This window comes from Diabrotica undecimpunctata, chromosome 6, assembly GCF_040954645.1.
Source record: "Diabrotica undecimpunctata isolate CICGRU chromosome 6, icDiaUnde3, whole genome shotgun sequence".
Classification (NCBI taxonomy): Eukaryota; Metazoa; Arthropoda; class Insecta; order Coleoptera; family Chrysomelidae; genus Diabrotica; species Diabrotica undecimpunctata.
In genome coordinates, this window is record NC_092808.1 from 20,058,810 (window position 1) to 20,080,300 (window position 21,491).

At 33.8% G+C, this 21,491-nt stretch overlaps 1 protein-coding gene and 1 long non-coding RNA gene across 2 annotated transcripts in view; one reads left to right on the forward strand and one right to left on the reverse strand.

Moving 5' to 3' along the window:
- Positions 1-20,315, forward strand: part of LOC140443263 (uncharacterized) — a 44,628-nt gene extending 24,313 nt beyond the window's left edge. Inside the window, exons 3-4 of the long non-coding RNA XR_011951191.1 lie at positions 19,049-19,366; positions 19,966-20,315. This is a non-coding gene — a long non-coding RNA (uncharacterized lncRNA). The remainder of the gene's footprint in view (positions 1-19,048; positions 19,367-19,965) is intronic.
- LOC140443262 (uncharacterized) lies at positions 8,376-21,039 on the reverse strand. Its single transcript, XM_072534408.1, has 2 exons — positions 20,653-21,039; positions 8,376-10,710 (listed from the first exon to the last, which is right to left on the reverse strand). The coding sequence occupies exons 1-2, from the start codon at positions 20,891-20,893 to the stop codon at positions 9,728-9,730; spliced, it is 1,224 nt and encodes a 407-aa protein (XP_072390509.1). The 5' UTR covers positions 20,894-21,039; the 3' UTR covers positions 8,376-9,727.
- Positions 21,040-21,491: the final 452 nt, after the last annotated feature.

The window sequence follows — 21,491 nt, forward strand, 5'->3', positions numbered from 1 at the left end:
CATACATATATATATATATATATATATATATATATATATATAATATATATATATATATATATATATATATATATATATATATATATATATATATATATATATATATATATATATATATATATATATATATATATATATATATATATATATATATATATTTGTATGAAAATTACTGAGTTCTCGGGAAGAACCGCGTTGAGAATTTAAAACTCAACGTTTCGGCACCCATTTTGGAGCCATTATCAAGAGTGATACGGTTCGGTTCGAGTTCGGGGTCTCAATCTGCCTACTCCCCTCACTCGAGACGTACCAGTATCGTGTTCTATATTGCAAGAACTGTCTCTCGGCACTGAGGTCTCAATCTGCCTACTCCCCAGTGTCGAGTGACAACCGACAATAGTTCTACTATTTCGACAAAATGTCCGAACTTCTGAATTCCACAGAATATAAACTTGTCCCAAATGATCCAACCACATATCTAGAAAAAACGACCAAATCCATTATAAATAAGTCTACTCTACCTCCAGACCTCAAAAAATCTCTTATACCCAGAGAAAAATCATCCCGAATTCCAAAGATATACGGCCTTCCAAAAATCCATAAGCCCAATGTTCCCCTAAGACCCATCGTCAGTGCATACAACTGTCCCACTCAGAAATTGGCAAAACATCTCGCTTCATCCTTACAACCATTAGCCGAAAACGCCTCGTCCTTTGTCAAAAACTCTTTTCATTTCATTGATCTTCTGAAAAACTTTTCTATTTCACCCTCAGACATACTAGTCAGTTTTGACATTGTTTCTTTATTCACCAACATTCCCATCGATGAAACCATTTCCATCTTGGACTCTAAACATCAAATTCCCCAAGACACATTATCTCTTATAAAACACTGCATGTCTAATACATATTTCACGTTCCAAAATCATTTCTATCGTCAAATCAAAGGTGCCCCAATGGGATCGCCCTTCTCTCCCGTAATAGCAGATATCTACATGGAACATTTCGAAACAGTAGCCTTGTCCTCGTCAAGTCTCAAACCCACCTGCTGGTTACGGTACGTTGATGACACCTTTGTCATTTGGCCCCATGGTAAAGACACATTAGATTTCTTCCTCTCCCACCTGAATGCAATACATCCCAGCATTCAATTCACGATGGAAGTTGAGTCTGAAGCGTCTTTGCCATTCCTTGATGTTCTTATTCAGAAAAATCCACCTCACAGTTTTTCCTATTCCGTGTACCGGAAACCCACTCATACAAACCGCTATCTTAATGCCCAGTCACATCATCACCCCGCCCAACTTAATTCAGTCATCAACACTCTTATTTCCCGTTCCATAAGACTTAGCGACCACAATCACAGGTCATCCGAAATCAATTTAATAAGACAAACACTCCTACAAAACGGCTACCACAAAACCCAAATCAATAGAAGCAATCAAAAACTTCTAAACCCCATTCCATCCAAAAAAGAAACCTTGCCGCCGGATCAACCCAAAATCTTTCTACCTTTCATTAAAGGTGTTACTGACAAGATCAGTAGAACTCTTATCCCTCTTAATATCAAAACCATCTTCACCACTTACTCCAAATTGTCCAATCTCGTCAGATCCGTAAAAGACCAAATCCCCAATGAAGACCATGGTGTCTACGAGATACCTTGTTCCAGTTGCCCACGTACATACGTAGGACAGTCAAACCGACGAATCCATAACCGTATTTACGAACATTCTCTATCAGTCAAACATTCCGATACCACTTCAGCCCTAGCCCAACATCATATTCAGACAGGCCACAAAATAGATTTCGAAAAAGCAAAAACCATCGCTCCCATCCGCTCATTAAAAGCGAGAATCATTCGTGAAGCTATCGAAATCGAAAAACGGCCTAACAGCTTGAACACGCGCGATGACGCGAAACGATTGCCGGCAACATGGCGACCCCTGCTTCAGCGACCTCCCGCCCACACCGCTCAGGCCACGTCAGTTCAGACCACGTCAGCGCATACCGTTCCCGCGCATACAGCGAGTATAAAAGCAGCCACACAGGGTAAGACCGGTTGTCACTCGACACTGAGGAGTAGGCAGATTGAGACCTCAGTGCCGAGAGACAGTTCTTGCAATATAGAACACGATATTGGTACGTCTCAAGTGAGGGGAGTAGGCAGATTGAGACCCCGAACTCGAACCGAACCATATCACTCTTGATAATGGCTCCAAAATGGGTGCCGAAACGTCGAGTTTTAAATTCTCAACGCGGTTCTTCCCGAGAACTCAGTAATTTTAATGTTTCTAAAAAGAAAGTTAAAAGATTTTCTTTTCATTAGTGATTATATTTGAGACATTGATGCTATGTGGACTTCCCAACACTGAAGAACAGGTTGTGAATGGATACTGTGCAACATATACATCTATTACAAGTGAAGAAGTCATTACCTTGTTGAATGATATTACAGATCGTGAAAAGTTGAGGGAGAATAGTAAGGAAAAAGCTTTGTTTACAAAAAATAATTTTATCAAGAAGAAGCCTTCTTTTCAATTCACTACCGAATTCATCCCCACTTGTCACGGCTGCAGAGGTAAAGTCCATATCCGTCCTAAATGCCCCAAGAGGAATTCCAAAAATTGGAAGCCTAATTACAAACCACCGACTGGTAAGGACCAGTTGTAGAGTAAAAATAGAAAAATGCAGAGATGTTGTATTTTTTGAACACATAATGTATGGAAAGAATTCAATTTCGACTCAACCTGAGGTTATAATAGAATCAACTCCTTTTATTGAGGAATTTAATGGAAATATTGGTGATGAGTCTATAAACGATGAATCATTTACATTCACTCATGATTATTCAAATGATTCTGAAAATCAAGAATCAATTGATGCATACGTTACACCTTTCTCTGATTCAGATGTAGATTATACTGATGAATTGGAGGATAGGAAAAGGCCACTCAGGGAGAGGCGTCCACCAGATTAGTTAACAGATTATGTTACCTATCAATTAGTTAGTTCTGATGAGGAACCTGTTACAGTAGAACAAGCTTTAAAGGGTAACAATCGTGAACGATGGTTTCAAGACATGCAGTCTGAATATAATTCACTTATAGATAATGAGGTTTGGACTTCAGTAGATAATCCAATAAGAATATTATTTCGTCTAAATGGGTTTTCAAGTTGAAAACAGATGCACAAAGCAATACTCGATATAAGGCTAGATTAGTAGCTAGAGGTTTTTCTCAATCTTACGGAAAAGACTACTTTGACACATTTTCCCCTGTGGCTAGAACCTCAACCCTAAGGTTATTATTTGTTTTATCAGCTCAGTTAAATCTGTTTGTTGAACATTTTGATGTAACTGCTTTTTTAAATGGGGCGTTGAAAGAAGAGGTCTATATGATGCAACCTGAGGGTTTTATCAAACAGGAAGAAAAAGTTTGTTTCCTCAAACGATCAATCTATGGATTGAAACAGGCTTCTAGGGCCTGGAATGATACGATAGTTCAGTAAAGATCTTTCAAAACCTCGTGGACCTCGTAAATACACATGCCCGAAAAAAATAAATGGACCCTAAAAACATTTTTCATTTTAATTTCATAAGAAATTAGGCGACAGGAAGAGGAAGAAAAAGTTTGTTTCCTCAAACGATCAATCTATGGATTGAAACAGGCTTCTAGGGCCTGGAATGATAAGATAGTTCAGTAAAGATCTTTCAAAACCTCGTGGACCTCGTAAATACACATGCCGAAAAAATAAATGGACCCTAAAAACATTTTTCATTTTAATTTCATAAGAAATTAGGCGACAGGGTAGGGTTTGCACGTGCTAATGATGTCGAGTATTTCCAATAATCATGACATATTATGTTTCTCTCGTACATTTCAGTTAGTCATCGCATTTTTATTTTATCTCACATTGAAAAATGTAATAAAAATTTACGACTTCCCGTCTTCATTGCCGATAAAAATTGCTGTGTAAAAATGTAAAATATTTTCATTGCACTAATTTGGCTTATAATATAAATAAACCTTGTAAGAACTGAAAAAAATCTAGAGGAGCAATAAATAAATAACAAATTAATGTATGATAGAAAAATAACAAGAGGTCGCTCATGCAAAAAGTGGTCCTAATTTATTTAACAGTTTTGTATAAATCCATTTTTTAGGTTGTGATAAGGGCCTCAAACAAATAAAAACAATGTTTTTAAATTAAATAAGCCCAAACTAAAGTATAAGAAACTGATGAACAACGCTTGGTGAATTCAAAAATAATTGTGTTTTTGAGTCTTCAATCATCATTTTTCGTTTTTTTTTGTTCAGTTTTATCAACTTTAGAGAAAAATTACAATTAACTTTTTTTATTCAGAATGATCCCAAAAATGATAAAATAATAAAAACGATTGCAAATCAAATATTTAACAAATAAATCCATACTTACCTTACTATCAAGTAAATTAATTCACTGGATACAAAAAAGATTTTCACAAAGTATTGTCTATAAAAGTCTTCCCTAAATTAAATTAAAAATGATTAATAACTACAAATTACGATAAAACTAACTAAAAAGGAGACAAAATTTACTGCACTATTACAAATTTCGGAGTCGAACCTATCTCCACGGAAGACAGTCTAAGAATGAACTTAAAGAGCCGTAATTATTAGGATAGTTAGTAGAACGTAGCTAACACGCGGTAACACGTAAACTTGTGTACTGCGTCGGTATGACTCATAGCTCTTCTTAAAATCTATTACTTCTACTTTGTTAATATCTTGCAATCTGGCAACTAGTGATGACCGCCATGTTTTGGTGCCCGTACGTTGCCCATAAGCGGCCCACAAATTGCGTTGTTGTTCGAAGTTCGCGAGATGCACACACACTTCGGTTTTGTTTAGTAGTTTGTCCGAATATGAAACGAATATATTTGTGCGCAGTAGCAGCGGCGTAAGGAAAACATTTGTTGTCTAAATTTTTTTAGCCGATTAATAAATAAATCTGTAAGAAAAATTTCAACACCTCCTATCTCGGAAACGAAGCATTTGTCGACATATGTTTATCAAACAAAATGTCATTATTTTTTCATGCAGAATTACACCTTAAAGTTTGCAATACTTATACCCTGTATTAACGAAAAATAAGGCTATTTGTTAAAGTATTCAACTTTTTTGTTATGTAACACAAGGGAATAAATCAAACAACAGAATATTAACAAGACATGAGGCTATAGTTGGGTTTTAATTTTAGTATTTTATAAATGCTAGAATATTCCACAGGGTGGATAAATGGTTAAAAATTAGTCGATAAATGGTTCAAAAAAATAAATGAATGTGCCGCTTATCCACAATATCTCCTGAATAAAATATTTGACTAATGTATTCTCCCATGTAGAATATATTTTACGAAATAGAATATGAAATAATAGCTAAATCATAAGAAGTCATGGAAATGCAGATGCTCCATATAAAACTAAAAGACAATAACGATAATTTGATGAGCGGGACTAATTAAAAGATTGCTGTACAATTATAATTTGCGGGACATAATAGTAGGTAAAAATTTGTTAGGTGGAACCGACAAATCATTCAATGAACAGAATGGGAATAGAAACGTAAAAGAGGACGAACGCACAAAAAATGGGTATCAGAGAACATGTAGGAAGAAGTTGAACGACCATAGAACAGCATGGAAAGGGGAAGAAGTCTATGGTCAGTATTGGAAGAATAAAGGCTTTAGATAAAAGTACGATATTTACCGCTAATATCCGACACTTACTCTTCAGTCCATACTCTTCCCACAGAGAAAATACTAATATGGTAGTAACTGTGATTCTACATTTACAAAGCAAAGAAGACTTGAAACAAGTGTGAGAAAAACGGAGATAAAGCCTTGTATTTGCCAGGCTGAAAACGTTGCTACATGCAATGTGTCATATCAGTGTTATACGAGGCATGTTTTTTTAAGTAAGTAATGTTTTGCGATTCCGCCGCCGCAGCGCTACGGTCGGCGTTCCGCGCATGTTACCTACATCTCTTGTCTACGCACTGACGCCATTACAGTCTGATTCTTCATTGTTTACTCCAGTGTTTAAAATGCCTCTAACAATCGTGAGTCACGCTGATTGTGAAGTACGGGCTGTTATACGATTTCTTAGTGCTAAAGGCGTAAAACCGATCGATATTCATCGTGAGATCGTTGAAGTTTACGGACAAAACACTATGAGTGATGGAATGGTAAGGAAATGGGTGAGAGCATTTAAAGATGGCCGCACAAATGTGCATGATGAAGAACGGAGTGGGCGTCCTTCAGTCGTTAATGAAAATTTGGTGCTGGAAGTGGACGAAAAGGTGAGAGAAAACAGACGCTTTACAATTTCATAATTGTCCGACTGCTTTCCTCAGTATTCTCGTAGTGTTTTGTATCGCATTGTTACCGAGAACTTGAATTACCGGAAATTGTGTTCACGTTGAGTTCCAAAAATGTTGACGGATTTGCACAAAACCCAAAGTTTAGGCAGTGCAGACTTTCCTTGAGCGGTACCACAGTGAAGGTGAAGATTTTTTAGACCAAATTGTTACTGGTGACGAAACGTGGGTGGCCTACGTCACACCAGAATCGAAACAACAATCCATGGAATGGCGACATTCATCATCACCCAAAAGAGTGAAGTTTAAGCAAACAATTTCTGCCCGGAAAATCATGTGCACAGTTTTTTGGGACAGAAAAGGAGTATTGCTAGTGGAGTTTCTGCCTCGTAATGAGACAATCAATGCAGCGTCTTACTGTGAGACATTGAAAAATTTGCGTCGTGCAATTCAGAACAAAAGACGTGGCAAGTTGAGTAAGGGTATCGTTTTGCTGCATGACAATGCCCGTCCACATGTGGCTAATCAGACCAAAGATCTCATCAAATCATTTAAATGGGAAACTCTAGATCATCCTCCATACAGCCCTGATCTGGAGACCAGCGGCTACCATTTGTTCCAGCACTTGAAGAAACACCTGGGCGGTCTGCGTCTTCAAGACGATAACGTAGTCAGAACATTTGTGATGCAATGGTTAACAAGTCAGTCGGCAGAATTTTATCAGGAGGGTATTCAAAAACTGGTGCCACGTTATGACAAGTGCCTCAATATTCACGGAAATTATGCAGAAAAGTAGATTAAGGTACAGGCTTTCATGTAAAAATAAAATTATTGCCATATCTTTGCACGTCTTTTATTAATTCCAAAACGGTACTTACTTAAAAAAACACGCCTCGTAATTCGTGAAAATAGGTCGTAAGTTAAAATTAATACAAAAAAATGTATCTCAAGACATAGAAATAACCTACATTTTCTATACTTCAGAAGCGACACAAACTTCTCAACTTCTTGTGGAAATCCATTTTTATTACTGATTTAATATTAGACAAATCAACATAAATGGGCGTAGATATAACAAATCGCAAAAATTCAACAATGTAAATCCTGCCAGAAACGCTTATTCCTATATGTAGCACATATTTAAAGATATCATCTTTTCACTTTCTCCGGTTTGTTTTATTTGTCCTTCCTAAACCTTGGACCACCCTTTGATTTACCCTCTTGTATGAGGGTAATATCAAACGTCCCCCAAGCGCTACAAGATTGCCGAGGCTGCACTGCAGTGTTGAAGGTTAATCTGAGGCCTGAGCTACATCTTTCTTGGCTCGCTGGTATCTGAATCTTACCCTTCCAAGTCCATATTAAGCTTGGTAGTTCTTCTTCAGAATCCTGCAGGACTTATCATCTATAGAGATAGTCAGGAGCTGTCCCCTTCTTTATTTTCCAGCTTAACAGGGACCAGTTGTGTGTCCTCAGCTTCGTATTCAGATGCCGATCCCTGATCACCTATGAATCTATGAGTTTTGGCTCAGACACAAAGACCAGGAATCTTGTTCTCAGTCCACTAATTGTCTCACTGAATCAGTTCTTTGTGACTTCATTTGAGCAGGTCTGTAGCAAAATGCTGCTACTCTCCTTGTTTCTTAAATGTACTGGTAAGGATTTTAATCCTTTCAAATTTTTTCTGTAATTTTCCTCTCCTTGGTCAGTTTGCTCTTCCCAGCCGCCGAAAGCATTTTCGTCTTGAGTCCGACTTTGCTAATCCCCTCAGACAATTATTGTGCAGAGATCCGACTTCATTCTGCTTCTTATTTACCGTCAAGGTCAATCGTTTCCATCTCCCTGAGTGTTGAAGTCGAGAAGTCTGAGCCAGTGGTCTGTCTATGACTCTCCCTTCTCTTAATAGTTCTTTTGGTTTCTTGTTTATTCTTTCATCCCCATTTAATTCCAACGATAAGCTATTAAAAGGATGGTCTGAAATTTTTTAGATTGCCCTAAAAACATTTAAACCACAAAAAAGATTTTTGAAAATATATTCTAAAATTAAATAATCCATAGTTTCCACTAATTACTACTAGGGATTTTTGAAACATTCGGGCACATTTTTCATAATATACCTAAATACCAAATTTGTATTTATATTAATTGCTGTAGTAATTTTTTACTGGTTAATTAGTTTAACATTTGACACCAACACTTCTTTCCGATTACTGTATTTAATTGTTTCGGTGAAAGCATCCTCTATATGGACACCCTTTTATTACGTCTCGATTGCTGATTAGTGACACTGAACTTTCTTTTATTTGGCATTTAACTTAAGCAATTTTCAGAAGAGCCGTCAGAAAAGTTAGCCGCCTGTGGTAGCCAAATTTTCACTGTGATGCCGGCACTTTATATCATTACGAAACAGAATTCGCCAAACGGTGGATTGCTAGCTCATTTAGAGGGACCGTTAGCTTGGATTAGACTGTTCTGCGCAGCACCAGAAGATACACAGGTTCAGTTATTTGGGTGTTTTTTTTTCGGAAGTAATAATTTCTTTAACTAACCGTAAAGACTTCCACAAACACACTCAAATCGACTGTTACTATAGTAAACTAATATTAAAGAAAATTTCAGACTTGGCAAATGTTTTCTCTAGTCTGCGTTCTAAAATGATTTTTCAAATAAACCTTTGCAGAAAACTGTTTAAAACAAATTTCGCACTTATAAGGTTTTTCTCCAGTGTGCACTCTAAAATGTCTTTTCAAAATGACCTGCTTCGCTAAATTTCTTCAAACATACTTCACACTTGTAAGGTTTTTCTCCAGTGTGTACTCTCAAATGTATTTTTAAAGCACCTGCTTCAGTAAACTGCTTCAAACAGATTTTACACTGGTAAGGTTTTTCTCCAGTGTGTACTCTCAAATGTCTTTTCAAACTACCTGCTTGACTAAACTGCTGAATACAAATTTCACACTTGTAAGATTTTTCTCCAGTGTGTACTCTGAAATGTAATTTTAAAGCACCTGCTTCATTAAACTGCTTAAAACAAATTTCACACTTGTAAGGTTTTTCTCCAGTGTGTATTCTCAAATATGTTTTCAAATTACCCGCAATACTAAACTGCTGAAAACAAATTTCACACTCGTAAGATTTTTCTCTAGTGTGTATTCTCAAATGGTTTTTTAAATTGCTTGAATTACTAAACTGCTTAAAACAAATTTCACACTGGTACGGTTTTTCTCTAGTGTGTACTTTCAAATGACTTGCTTGACTAAACTTTTTAAAACAAACTTCACACATGTAAGATTTTTCCCCAGTGTGCACTAGCAAATGTGTATTTAAATCACTTGTTTCAGCAAATTGCTCTAAACAGATTTCACACTTCTAAGGTTTTTCTCCAGTGTGCACTTTCAAATGTCTTTTTAAAGTACCTGCTTCACTAAACTGCTTAAAACAGATTTCACACTGGTAAGGTTTTTCTCCAGTGTGTACTCTCAAATGTGTTTTCAAATTAGATGCTCCACTAAACTGCTTAAAACAGATTTCACACTTGTAAGGTTTTTCTCTAGTGTGTACTTTCAAATGACTTTTCAAATGACTTGCTTGACTAAACTTCTTAAAACAAACTTCACACTTGTAAGGGTTTTCTCCAGTGTGCACTTTCAAATGTCGTTTTAAAGTACCTGCTTCACTAAACTGCTTAAAACAGATTTCACACTTGTAAGGTTTTTCTCCAGTGCGTATTCTCAAATGCTTTTTTAAATTGCTTGAACTACTAAACTGCTTTAAACAAATTTCACACTGGTACGGTTTTTCTCTAGTGTGTACTTTCAAATGACTTTTCAAATGACCTGCTTGACGAAACTTTTTAAAACAAACTTCACACATGTAAGATTTTTCCCCAGTGTGCACTCTCAAATGTGTATTTAAATCACTTGTTTCAGCAAATTGCTTTAAACAGATTTCACACTTGTAAGGTTTTTCTCCAGTGTGCACTTTCAAATGTCTTTTTAAATTACCTGCTTCACTAAACTGCTTAAAACAGATTTCACACTTGTAAGGTTTTTCTCTAGTATGTACTTTCAAATGACTTTTCCAATTACTCGCTTGACTAAACTTCTTAAAACAAACTTCACACTTGTAAGGTTTTTCTCCAGTGTGCACTTTCAAATGTGTTTTCAAAATATGTTTTTCAGAAATTTTTTTGAAACAAATTTCACATTTGTAAGGTCTTTGTCTAGACTGCACTTTTATATTTTTATTTACAGTTTTTCCTTTTGCATGTAGACTCGTACAGTCTTCTTTATGGGATGAATGTTCACAAAATGTTTCCATAATTTTCATTTTATTCTCCTTCTGAGTAAAACCTAAAACATAAACCAACTATAAACATTTACTACAATAGAAAAATGAATACAGACAAAAAATATACTGATGGTAAAAAAAATGCAACACCTAGAAGGACTAATATTTTTTTAAATATTTATGGAGGTATACATTATAATATTCCTATTATTAAAAAAATTATAAAAAAATTCACTTCACAAACTTCATTTTCTTCAAAAAATTAATAACGAGTGGCTCCTCCTTGATTTTCTATATACTCAGTTACTCTATGGGGCATTAATTGAATTAAGTGGTCTATATAATATTGCGGAATACTTATCCAGATTCTTCTTATGGCATGCCACAGGTCTTCTAAGTTTACGTGGCAATCCATTTAGGTTTCGACTTACTATTTCTCACATATGTTCATGAGTGACAAATCAGATCACCTTGAAGGCCTGCAAAGTCGCTATACCAGACTCTTGTATGAACTCCATGGTTTCACAAGCAATATGAGGTCTTGCATTATCCGGATGAAAGATCGCATTTGAAATGGTTCATAGGTAGGGCTGTAAAACCGGTTGCAGTACTTCACCAATATATCGTTGAACTGTCAGAGTGCCGTTAATAAGAACTAGAGCTGATCTGCTTCCCAAACATACAGCAACCCATTCTATAATGCTTGGTTGTCTTGCTGTACGATATTTAAAAGCCAAGTCTATATTTCGTCTCTCACCTCGAAAACGTGTTATGTACTCATCAGAGCCTCCCAAACAAAACCTAGATTCATCACTGAGGCGGACAAAATTCCATTGGCCATTTCAGTTTTTCCGAGCTCCACACCATTCTAAGCGTTGAGTTGAATGCTGTGGTGTCAAAGGTTAACACCAAAAGGGAACAGTAAGCTCTCAGTCCCATTCCAAGAAATCTTTGATTAACTGTTCTTCTTGAAATTACCCTTCCTGTAGCTGCAACTAAATCATCTCTTGGTTGACGTACACTGTCCCGTCTATTTCTGAGATCAAGAAGTCTAAGATGGCGCAAAGCATGGACTTGCAATAGTCTAGCTAGGACACCCAGATCCTCCACAAGGCCGATAATTCTCATCACTGGACCACCCCCTCCAAATTCTTAACACCGTTGATGGATTAGCTTCGAACTCTTCGTGAAATTTCCAGTAAACAAAACCGGCCTCTTTATTTTATTTATATTTCTCTATTTATTATTTCTAAATTTTAAATTTTTTGGGCAAATCAAAAATACTTCAAAATGACTAAAAATTGGTACAAATAAATTATATTTAAATACACAGAAACAAACTTTATGTTTCTAGTTTTGACGAAAAAAAGAAGAAAAAAATTTCAATTAAAGAAAATATAGCGAGGTAAAAACTTACATAATAAATATATATATATATATATATATATATATATATATATATATATATATATATATATATATATACAGTATAGGTAAAAGTTTATGGTCGGTATGGACCTTACGTGAGATGGAGTGAGAAATACCTGTTTAAAAAGAGAGAGGTATATTAGGTCCGCCCTTTATATCGCCGATAATGCATGAGTGGAAATAAAGTGGAAATAATAAAAAAGGGGAAGTTCAGCGTTGCCAAACTTATTGGTTTTATTTGACCTGTTGTCTTTTGAGCATTTGAACAATGTTTTAAGATAATCAAAATCAAATTTGGGCGAAATGGATTTAAATGGCAGCTTATTGTTTTTTATTGGGAATATGCCACAATTTTATTTTACAATAAGTGTAGTATAACATTTTGATTTCCACTTCGGAAATCGTTTTATATATATATATATATATATATATATATATATATATATATATATATATATATATATATATATATATATATATATTTAGGGATTCTACAGTATTCACTGCCTTCCCTCGCTCAACCGTTTCCATCTCTCTCTGTTGTTCCATTCTCCATCGTTTATTCCTCTCTTACTCATGGCGTCGTCTACTTCGTTCCTCCAGGATTTTCGGGGTCGTCCTCTTTTCCTCCTTCCTATGGGGCTCCATTCGGTTATTCTTTTTATCCATCTGCTGTCGCTAGCTCTTCTTACATGTCCATACCACTTTAGTCTTTTTTGTTCTATATATGTTAGTATGTCTGTTTCTATTGATGTTCTTTGCTTTATTTCGTCATTACTTCTCCTATCCATTCTTGTTACTCTGCAGCATCTTCGCAGGCATTCCATCTCTGTTGCTATTATCTTACTGCTGTTTTTCTTGTTTATGATCCAATTTTCGGCCCCATATGTCATAATACTTCGCACTAATGTTTTATAAATCTGCGTTTTTGTCTTCATATTTAGGTGTCTATCCCACCATACTGAGTTAAGTTGTCGGATTGCTGTTCTTGTTTGTCCTAATCTTTGTGTAATTTCTTCCTCTGTTGTTGCCTTTTTCGTGATTATAAACCCCAGGTATTTGAATTTATCCTTTCCTTTGATTGTTACGTTGTCATCAATCTGTAGATCTTCTATGCCTTCTTCACTTGTAGATAGGTACTCTGTTTTCGCGAGGTTAATATCTAGGCCAGCCTTGGTATATTCTTCTTGTGAAATCGTTTTATATAGTATTTTTTATATAACAATGCGTGTACGTCACAATTTATATAAAGTGACGTCACTTATATTTAAAATTTCCAGAACGTCAACCTTAGAGTTCAAATTGTCCTAACACAGCTAATAATAGGAAACTCATACGGAACTGCTCTATCTTTCATAGGCGTCAACATGGTATAATAATCAGAAAAATGTAATCATCATTATATTGGGAATTTTAGAATTATATTGATTAAATAACCAAAAACATTTGTTATTATTAATAATATAAATTTTATAAATTGAATACTTAAAATTTTTTGACAGTTCAGAGTGTGGTAAAATTGTTTAAAGTGTTGCCGCTTTTTTAGAATAAGAATTTTGTTTATGTTTTGATTCCTTACACAATTTGATCATAATATACTATATATATTAATAAATTGTATTTATAAATACATATTAAATTTAGATTAATAGCTTTAAAAACTAATTATTGTTGTGTATTGTGATTGTGCTATGTCAAAACAAGTACATAGGTTGTAGATAGCTGATAAGCTTTCATATAAGATAGATTATTTTGAACAAGAAATAATGGAGGGACGTTTTTATTATTAATGCTCTAAATAGAGGTAAGTTTAAAATTTAGAATATATAATTTTGTATTAAAATGTTTTCTTATGTATTTTAGTGTGTTGCAGTAATCTTAGAACTAAGTGTATTTACTGTTATGTTAATATACTAGTTTGACAAATAGTTAAAAATTTCTCACTTACTAACTATTCTGATGTTTTGGCAACGCTGTGGGGTTCTGACGTCGTAAATCTGAATGACGTGCACGCATTTTTATATGAAAAATACTATATAAATAAAATTTATTAATGTTTCGTATTTTAAGTACGATTTCCGAATTAAAAATCTAAACATCAAAATAAGCTTATTTTAAAGTCACATTGTGCCTTATTCCCAATAAAAATAATAAACTGCATTATGACGCCACAATAAAAAACCTTCATACAAAATTATTTGGCAACGTCTCGTCTCGCGTCGTCAAAGCACCGAATCAAAGTAGGGACTTAGGGACAGTGGTAACGAGTAGAGGTGTGTCCTTGACGCTTTTATCGATAACGCAACTGAACCGATTTTCGTAAACAAGTAACTATGATTGTTTAACAGTAGTTTTAAGTAAGAGAGTACCTACATAAACAAACACAATGGCTATTATCGTTTATGTGTATATTTATTGAAATGAAAGAAACTAATGAAGGATATATTTATTATAACTTGAAAAATAAACTAAACAATACAAATAGTAAATCGTATTTACATTTATATTACACGTTATTATTAAATTGCGAATCGTCTAAATTGACATTTAAAAACATAAGTTTTTCTACTTTACTTCTTGTTAACCGTGTTTTTCTGTTATTTAAAATTAAACCAGATTTTGAACATGTGTTCACATTTACAATATTTTATGAACATAATGGTTAAGTTAGGATATACATGGCGATGGTTTTTCCACCATTGTAATGGACTCTCGATACAGGTGTACGTTTAGATGAGCCATGTCCAATTAATTGATCAAAAATACACCATGGACTTAAGTCATCTTTATCGGTTTCTTTTTCTTGTACTGGTTGATTTTCAATAGTACAATCTTCTTGTTCTTTAACTATAGAAGTAACCAGCTTCTTAACTCTTTCTTTTGTTTTTTAGCTTCATTTTTATCAGAAAATCACTGCACTTTAAATCATGAATCCATAAATGTACATAATGACAATGTGGCATTCTGCTCTATCCCTCTATCTTTTTGCTAAACCCGATATTATTAATTGTACTACGTCGGATACTATGGATGTAAGGTTACCGTTTTCTAAAATTTTATTGCAAGATTCTTGCAGACAGCGTACCATAACAATCACTGAACTACCTTTCAAGTATTTTTGGCATCTCATTGTACTTTTTATTTCTTTAAAAGGCCGTAAAATTTGAGAAAGTCGAGAACAAATAATCCAGTCTTCATTATTTAGATTTGGTCTAAGTCTGTATTAACTAATACCAATGTGGAACAGATTGCCTCTTCTAACTCGGTCATTCTTTTTAACATGTAATAGGTGAAGTTCTACCTAGTTTCCATGTCTTGGATTATCCGTTTGGGAACTTTGTTATGTTGTAACTGATACTTTAAAAGCCTTTCTAAAGATAAGGTACTTTTTTTGAAATGTGTTTTTTGCCGAAATGTCGAAAAAAAGACTTTTTATTTAATCTATTTGTACACGACAGCATTTAAGTGCGTCCTCCACCAATAAATTTAACATATGAGCTAAACAATTTAAATATTTTCATTCCAAAACATCTTTGACCATATTTGAGACATTATCACTTACTGCAAAATTTACTTTTCGTTTTAGACCCCACTGATTAATAATTTCACTAATTTCAAAAGCGATGTTTTCTGAATTATGGTTTCCAGAAAAATGGCAGCAGCCTAATAAAACCGTTTTACATTCTAAATTTTCGGTTAAATAATATCCAGTTAATGCGATGTAACTCTCAGTTACTCTAGATGTCCAGAGGTCAGTAGTAATACAGATATTTTCTATTTCTTTAACAACTTGTGATCTAATAGTTTGCTCAGTTTTGATATAACATTCCTGAAGTAATGAACCTGACAAAGTTTTTCTTGTTGGCGGTTTATATCCAGGAATCCACCCTGCAAACTTTTTAAAAGCTCGTTCTTTAACTATAGAAAACGGATGAAACGAGTCTTTGCATAGGTTTAGTAAATCCATAGCTATTTGTTTCTTTTGTTCTAAACTAATATTTTTATTAATGGAAGTATCCTTCACCTTTTGACGCTTGGGTGGCGGTGGCAGTATGTCAGTACTTGTAGTAGAAGTAGTCGAAACGGACAGAAATGCGTCAGGAGAAGTTTCAATCCTTGCAATATTCAGAAATTGGACCATAAAAGCTGCATCTTCTACAAAAATGTGCATTTTTTGAAGATAAAATTATTATTCTTCAACTAGGTCAATAATTTTGACTAAGAAAAATAATTCTTAATTGAATATTTACAATAAATAAATCCTTTGACGAACTATCGATAAAGATTTGAAATCGAAAATCCAGATCAATCAAAAATCGAAACTCATTCATTAATCAGAATACCTAGTTATTTTATTTTCAACGTCAACTGATAGCCCGACTGTCCACTGTCCCGAAAGAGTCGCATGTTATTTTTAGTTTTGTAGTAGTCTCTCAGATCAACTAATCGTCCTCGTCGATGTAAAGTGTTCGTTGCTCCTCTGTTTACGTCTACACAAAACGTAGTTTTTTTGAATCAACCATCGACTAGTTGGCTTACCAGTGAGAAACCGTAGATTCGTAAATGACAAATAATGATTTAAAATGCAGGTATTTTCTGATAAAAATGAAGGTAAAAATACAAAAGATAGAGTTAAGAAGCTGGTTAATTCTATAAAAAAAAGAAAAAGAAGATTGTACTATTGAAAATCAACCAGTACAAGAAAAAGAAACTGGTATTTTTGATAAATTAATTGGACATGACTCATCTAAACATATACCTGTATCGAGATATATTAAAGAAGTCGACATGTATTTGTCTGATGATATATTACCCATAAAAAATTTCGAACAGAGATTGGAACTGTCCATTACAGTGGTAGAAAAACCATCGCCATGTATATCCTAACTTAACCACTATATTCCTAAAATATTGTAGTATTGTAACAAAATCTGTTCCTTGTGAATACATGTTCAAAATCTGGTTTAATTTTAAATAAAAGAACACAGTTAACAAGAAAAGTAGAAAAACTCAGTGGCGGCTCGTGGCCTAAAAAAGTGGTGAAGATGAGGAAAGCTTGCCGGACCAAAAGGAGTTTTGGTACCTACGTCGCGCCCAAAACTCATTAAAAATTTGTTAAAAAAAATGTATAGAGTTTAGGGCCCTAATAACTTGAAAACAGTTTTTTAGGGTACTTATACTAGATACGATTCGTTCTGCTTGCCTGGGGTATTTTAGTTCTGAACCTTGACATTTCATTGGGGGTTTTTTGGCGATTAAAACACCACGCCTGTTTAACGGGTTGGTGAGTTTCGATTCAGCCGCCCACTCTGAGTCAGATGCTGATTGCAGCCGACCACTCTGGATCAGACGCAGATGTTTAAAATACTGGTTGGTCGACCATGTAAAAGAACATCCCTTTTATCTTCATTTTTCCAATGCCTAAACGGAGTCTCTAATATATTAGACACCAAGTCATTAATTTAGCCACCGTTTAATATAGTCTTCTGCAGGTCATCATGCAGGGTAGAGTCGATGACAAAAAGGGAATAAGTAGAAAGAGGAAATCATGGCTGCGAAATATTCGAGACTGGACAAACATGACTGTAGAGGAATTATTCCACGTTGCAAAAGACAGAGAAACTTTTAGAAATGTGGTCGCCAACCTCCGTTAATGGAGACGGCATAGAAAGAAGAAGAAGAAGTCATTAATTGGATTTATGTCTGTCTAAAATTATTTTTGTTCAAACGAAATCCACGAGAACACTTTATATCCGAAATCCGAAACAAACCACAGAGAAATGTATTAATAAAGTGCAATAAACAAATAAAATTAATACTGTGACTAAACTAAACTAATAAATACTATACTATACACTATACTATATAAAAAATATCTATATAATAGACTAAATTTCAAAATATTGTCGCTGAGAGAAATTTCCGAAAAATAGGAATACCAAATACACATCCAACAGTGGGTGAAGACGAATAATATATTTTATAGACGGAACTGCACTCACCAGTTTTCTCAGCTATCACTAAGGATAGGCTGACGTCACGTTGCCATGGCAACCGTGAACGCTTATGCAGATGCATTTCGCATTTCAAAAATTATATTCACCTATTCCTGAATACCAAGATTCAGTACACGGCTAGTGCCGTCAAGTACGTACCTCTAATAAAGCTAGTTGTTTAATTTTTAGATTAATTAAAAGAGAATAAATAATTGATTTCAGAATTTAGATATAATAATGTTGCTTTCATTTTTTATTTATTTGTCTCAATTTAATTATATTTTTTTGGTGAACCTCACCTTCACCTACTTCACCTGGCCGGCCGCCGCTGGAAAAACTTATGTTTTTAAATGTCAATTTAGACGATTCGCGATTTAATAATGTGTATTGTAAATGTAAGTACTATTTACTATTTGTATTGTTTAATTTATTTTTTAAGTTATAATAAATATATCCTTCGTTAGTTTCTTTCACTTCAATACTTATACACGTAAACGATAATAGCCAATATGTTTGTTTATGTACTCGCATATTTGAAGCTACGGGTAAACAATCAATTAGTTACTAGTTTACGAAAAACGGTTCCGATAAAAATGTCAACGACCCACCTCTAGTTTCTTAGGTATAAGCTGAACTAATCGGAACTAATCGTCTCACTAATGGGCAATGGGCGTCTGTGAGAAATATGGAGGGGAGACCAAGGGGAAATATGATTGTTATCTTTGTCTATTCGCTGAAAATATGATTTTATATCTGTGTTAGATATCCTGTTAAATTTTACCATACCAATCATAAACTTTTACCTATACGGTATATATATTTAGACACAAATTACAAAGAAATAATTTTGATCCAAATAAATAACCATATATAAAGTGTTGTATTTTTTTTGGCCAACAGTATAATAAACCAAGTTAAACATAATCAAATTTTAGGCAGCAAAAGTCTTGCCAATAATATAATCAATATGTTTTAGGTACCTGCATTTGACTTGTAGCAGACAGGATTTTATAAAATTTGGTGAGAAAAAGGAAGAAAAGACCATGGTTTACAAAGGAGTGAAATCAAACAGCAATCATACAAGTGAAAACACAGGCAGGCAAAAGGCAAAAGATTCATTCTGTTTTTTTTTCTTGTCCAGAGTGGGATAGTCAAAACATACACACATTGGCCAGTTCCCACTCTCAGATGAGTCTCAGTCAGAAATCTTTCCATACATCAAGTCCTACTACACTTTTCAACAGTCTATGCAAAATTATTTTGCTCTCACCACACATTATTAGGCAGAAAGAAGGTAAGTTATATATTTAGAAATTTCATTTATTGGAAACTCAAAATCTGCAATTTACCTCAATATCAAATAGGTACCTGTCCCTGCTTTGACAAAGATTTGTCCATCACTCTTTCACAATCAGATACTTTAGAAGCTTGGCTCTCATCTTATGTTAACGGGAAAAAGACATACATAATAGAGTTCTTACAATTTTTCGAAGCAAGGACAAAACAGGTTGAATAATTCAAGACCATATATTACATACTTAAGTAATGTAATGTAATATTTGTATTGGTCGTGATATTTGATGGATCAGGTACCTTGTTTAATGTGAATTTGAACTATATTTATACCAGAAATTCAGGAAGTTAAAAGAAAAACTGGAATAAAAGACAATTCAGTCCGCAACTGATTTTTTCATTTTCTAATTGTCTTTGCTTCCATCCTTTTTTCAACAGACTTAAAGTTAAAAGTCCATAACAAACAATAATGAGTAATCAGAAATTGTATTCCCATTGTAAATAAAATAGTTATAATAAACTATAGGACAAAATTGATCAACAATGTTCTGATTTACTAAAAACGTGCTTCTATAAATTGGACTTCTGCACACTTTGCAGGTCTTCACTATCTTGAACTAGCGATGATCCTATTATACTACAAGGCAGCAGATTTTGTTATCTTCAGGATTTTTTTCACCAAACCCTATAATTTTGGTTGAACAATAAACCCAATAAACCAAAATGTCAATACTCTGAGAATATATAAAAAAAGGAAGAACAAGAGAAGGAAATATAAACAAATCAGACTAAAGCTAAACTTAAGATATACTACATACAGCAATAATCATCATCAATCAACTATGATTAGTCCATTGTTGAACATAGGTTGCTACATATGGATATTATAGATAGGCCTCTGTCAGATATCTGGAGGAGGCACAGCAATAATAATACACTCTAAATTAGAGCAGCTAAGGTAAGCTTTTTAATTTGTGTTGGAAAAATACTTTGCCAAACATTTGTGTGCATTTTTCTCATTTTTTTATTATGTAGGTACAAATCTACAGTAGATATTTATTTCAGTGTATGAGTGTAATAGTAGTTTAATTTTGTGTACATCTATGTTGTGTTGTAATGAAATGACCCTATTAAGTTTATTCAATGTCTCTATTCAGTAAATTCCATTTAACTTTTAAAATCCAACTTTTTGTACTTAAGTAGTAAGAGATGAAATTTATCATTGAATTCCTAATCTACCTTATTCCTATTTATTCTACTTGTTACTTATATTGTTAACTTACTTACCTTTTTCAGTTTTTTGCTTTTCTTCAAATTGGTTCAGTTTATTTCTATCTTGGTGTATTTCAGTAATTGTAGTACTGTCATTTAAGTCTAAATTATCATATGTGCCATGTGTACTTTGTCTATTGGATTCCTCCTTAATTTCACGTTTAAAGTCGCCTAAAAGAGCATTATCTAAGTCATTATGCTCTATCTCTATTTCTGCTTTAAACGTCTCCTCACTACATTCTTGTTTTACTTCCATTTTATTAATCTTTATTTTATGTGTTTCAATACATGATACCAAATAATATAGATGATTGACATCATCTGTGATGATACAAAAGACGCTATATTCTTTGATAATACACACACACACACACACGACACACGTTCGAAAATAACGAATATTGAGGAGCAGTGATGCCACATGAAGTGGAAGAGAAATCGTGATATCGGAAGAAATAAATCGTAAGAAATCGTGAGATTTCGCTACAGTTGAATTTTGAAGGAAATGGGAGTTTTTAAATGATATATAATTATACAAAACTATTTTAAATACGTTATATTGTTATATATTAATTAATATATAAGTACATATTTAAAATTTAGTGTACTAGAAAAGGGAATATTTTAAGGGAACCACCAGTATCGGATATAATTTTAGGAAATTACCTACCTACCTATATACTGCAAGCTATGGATTTATCGATTCAATATTAGGCAATGATTGTAAACATTCTTTATAGTTTAAACTTCAATGAAAATTATTAACCTATTTTACCCAAGAATATTAAGTATAATATATATATATATATATATATATATATATATATATATATATATATATATATATATATATA

What these genes read in the sequence shown, in the direction of transcription:
- LOC140443262 (XM_072534408.1), bottom strand. Translation starts at nt 20,893, where the DNA reads ATGGAAGTAAAACAAGAATGTAGTGAGGAGACGTTTAAAGCAGAAATA. An exon ending in AAAGCAAAAAACTGAAAAAG is followed by an intron (nt 10,711 to 20,652) that starts GTAAGTAAGTTA and finishes TTTATGTTTTAG; the next exon opens with GTTTTACTCAGAAGGAGAAT.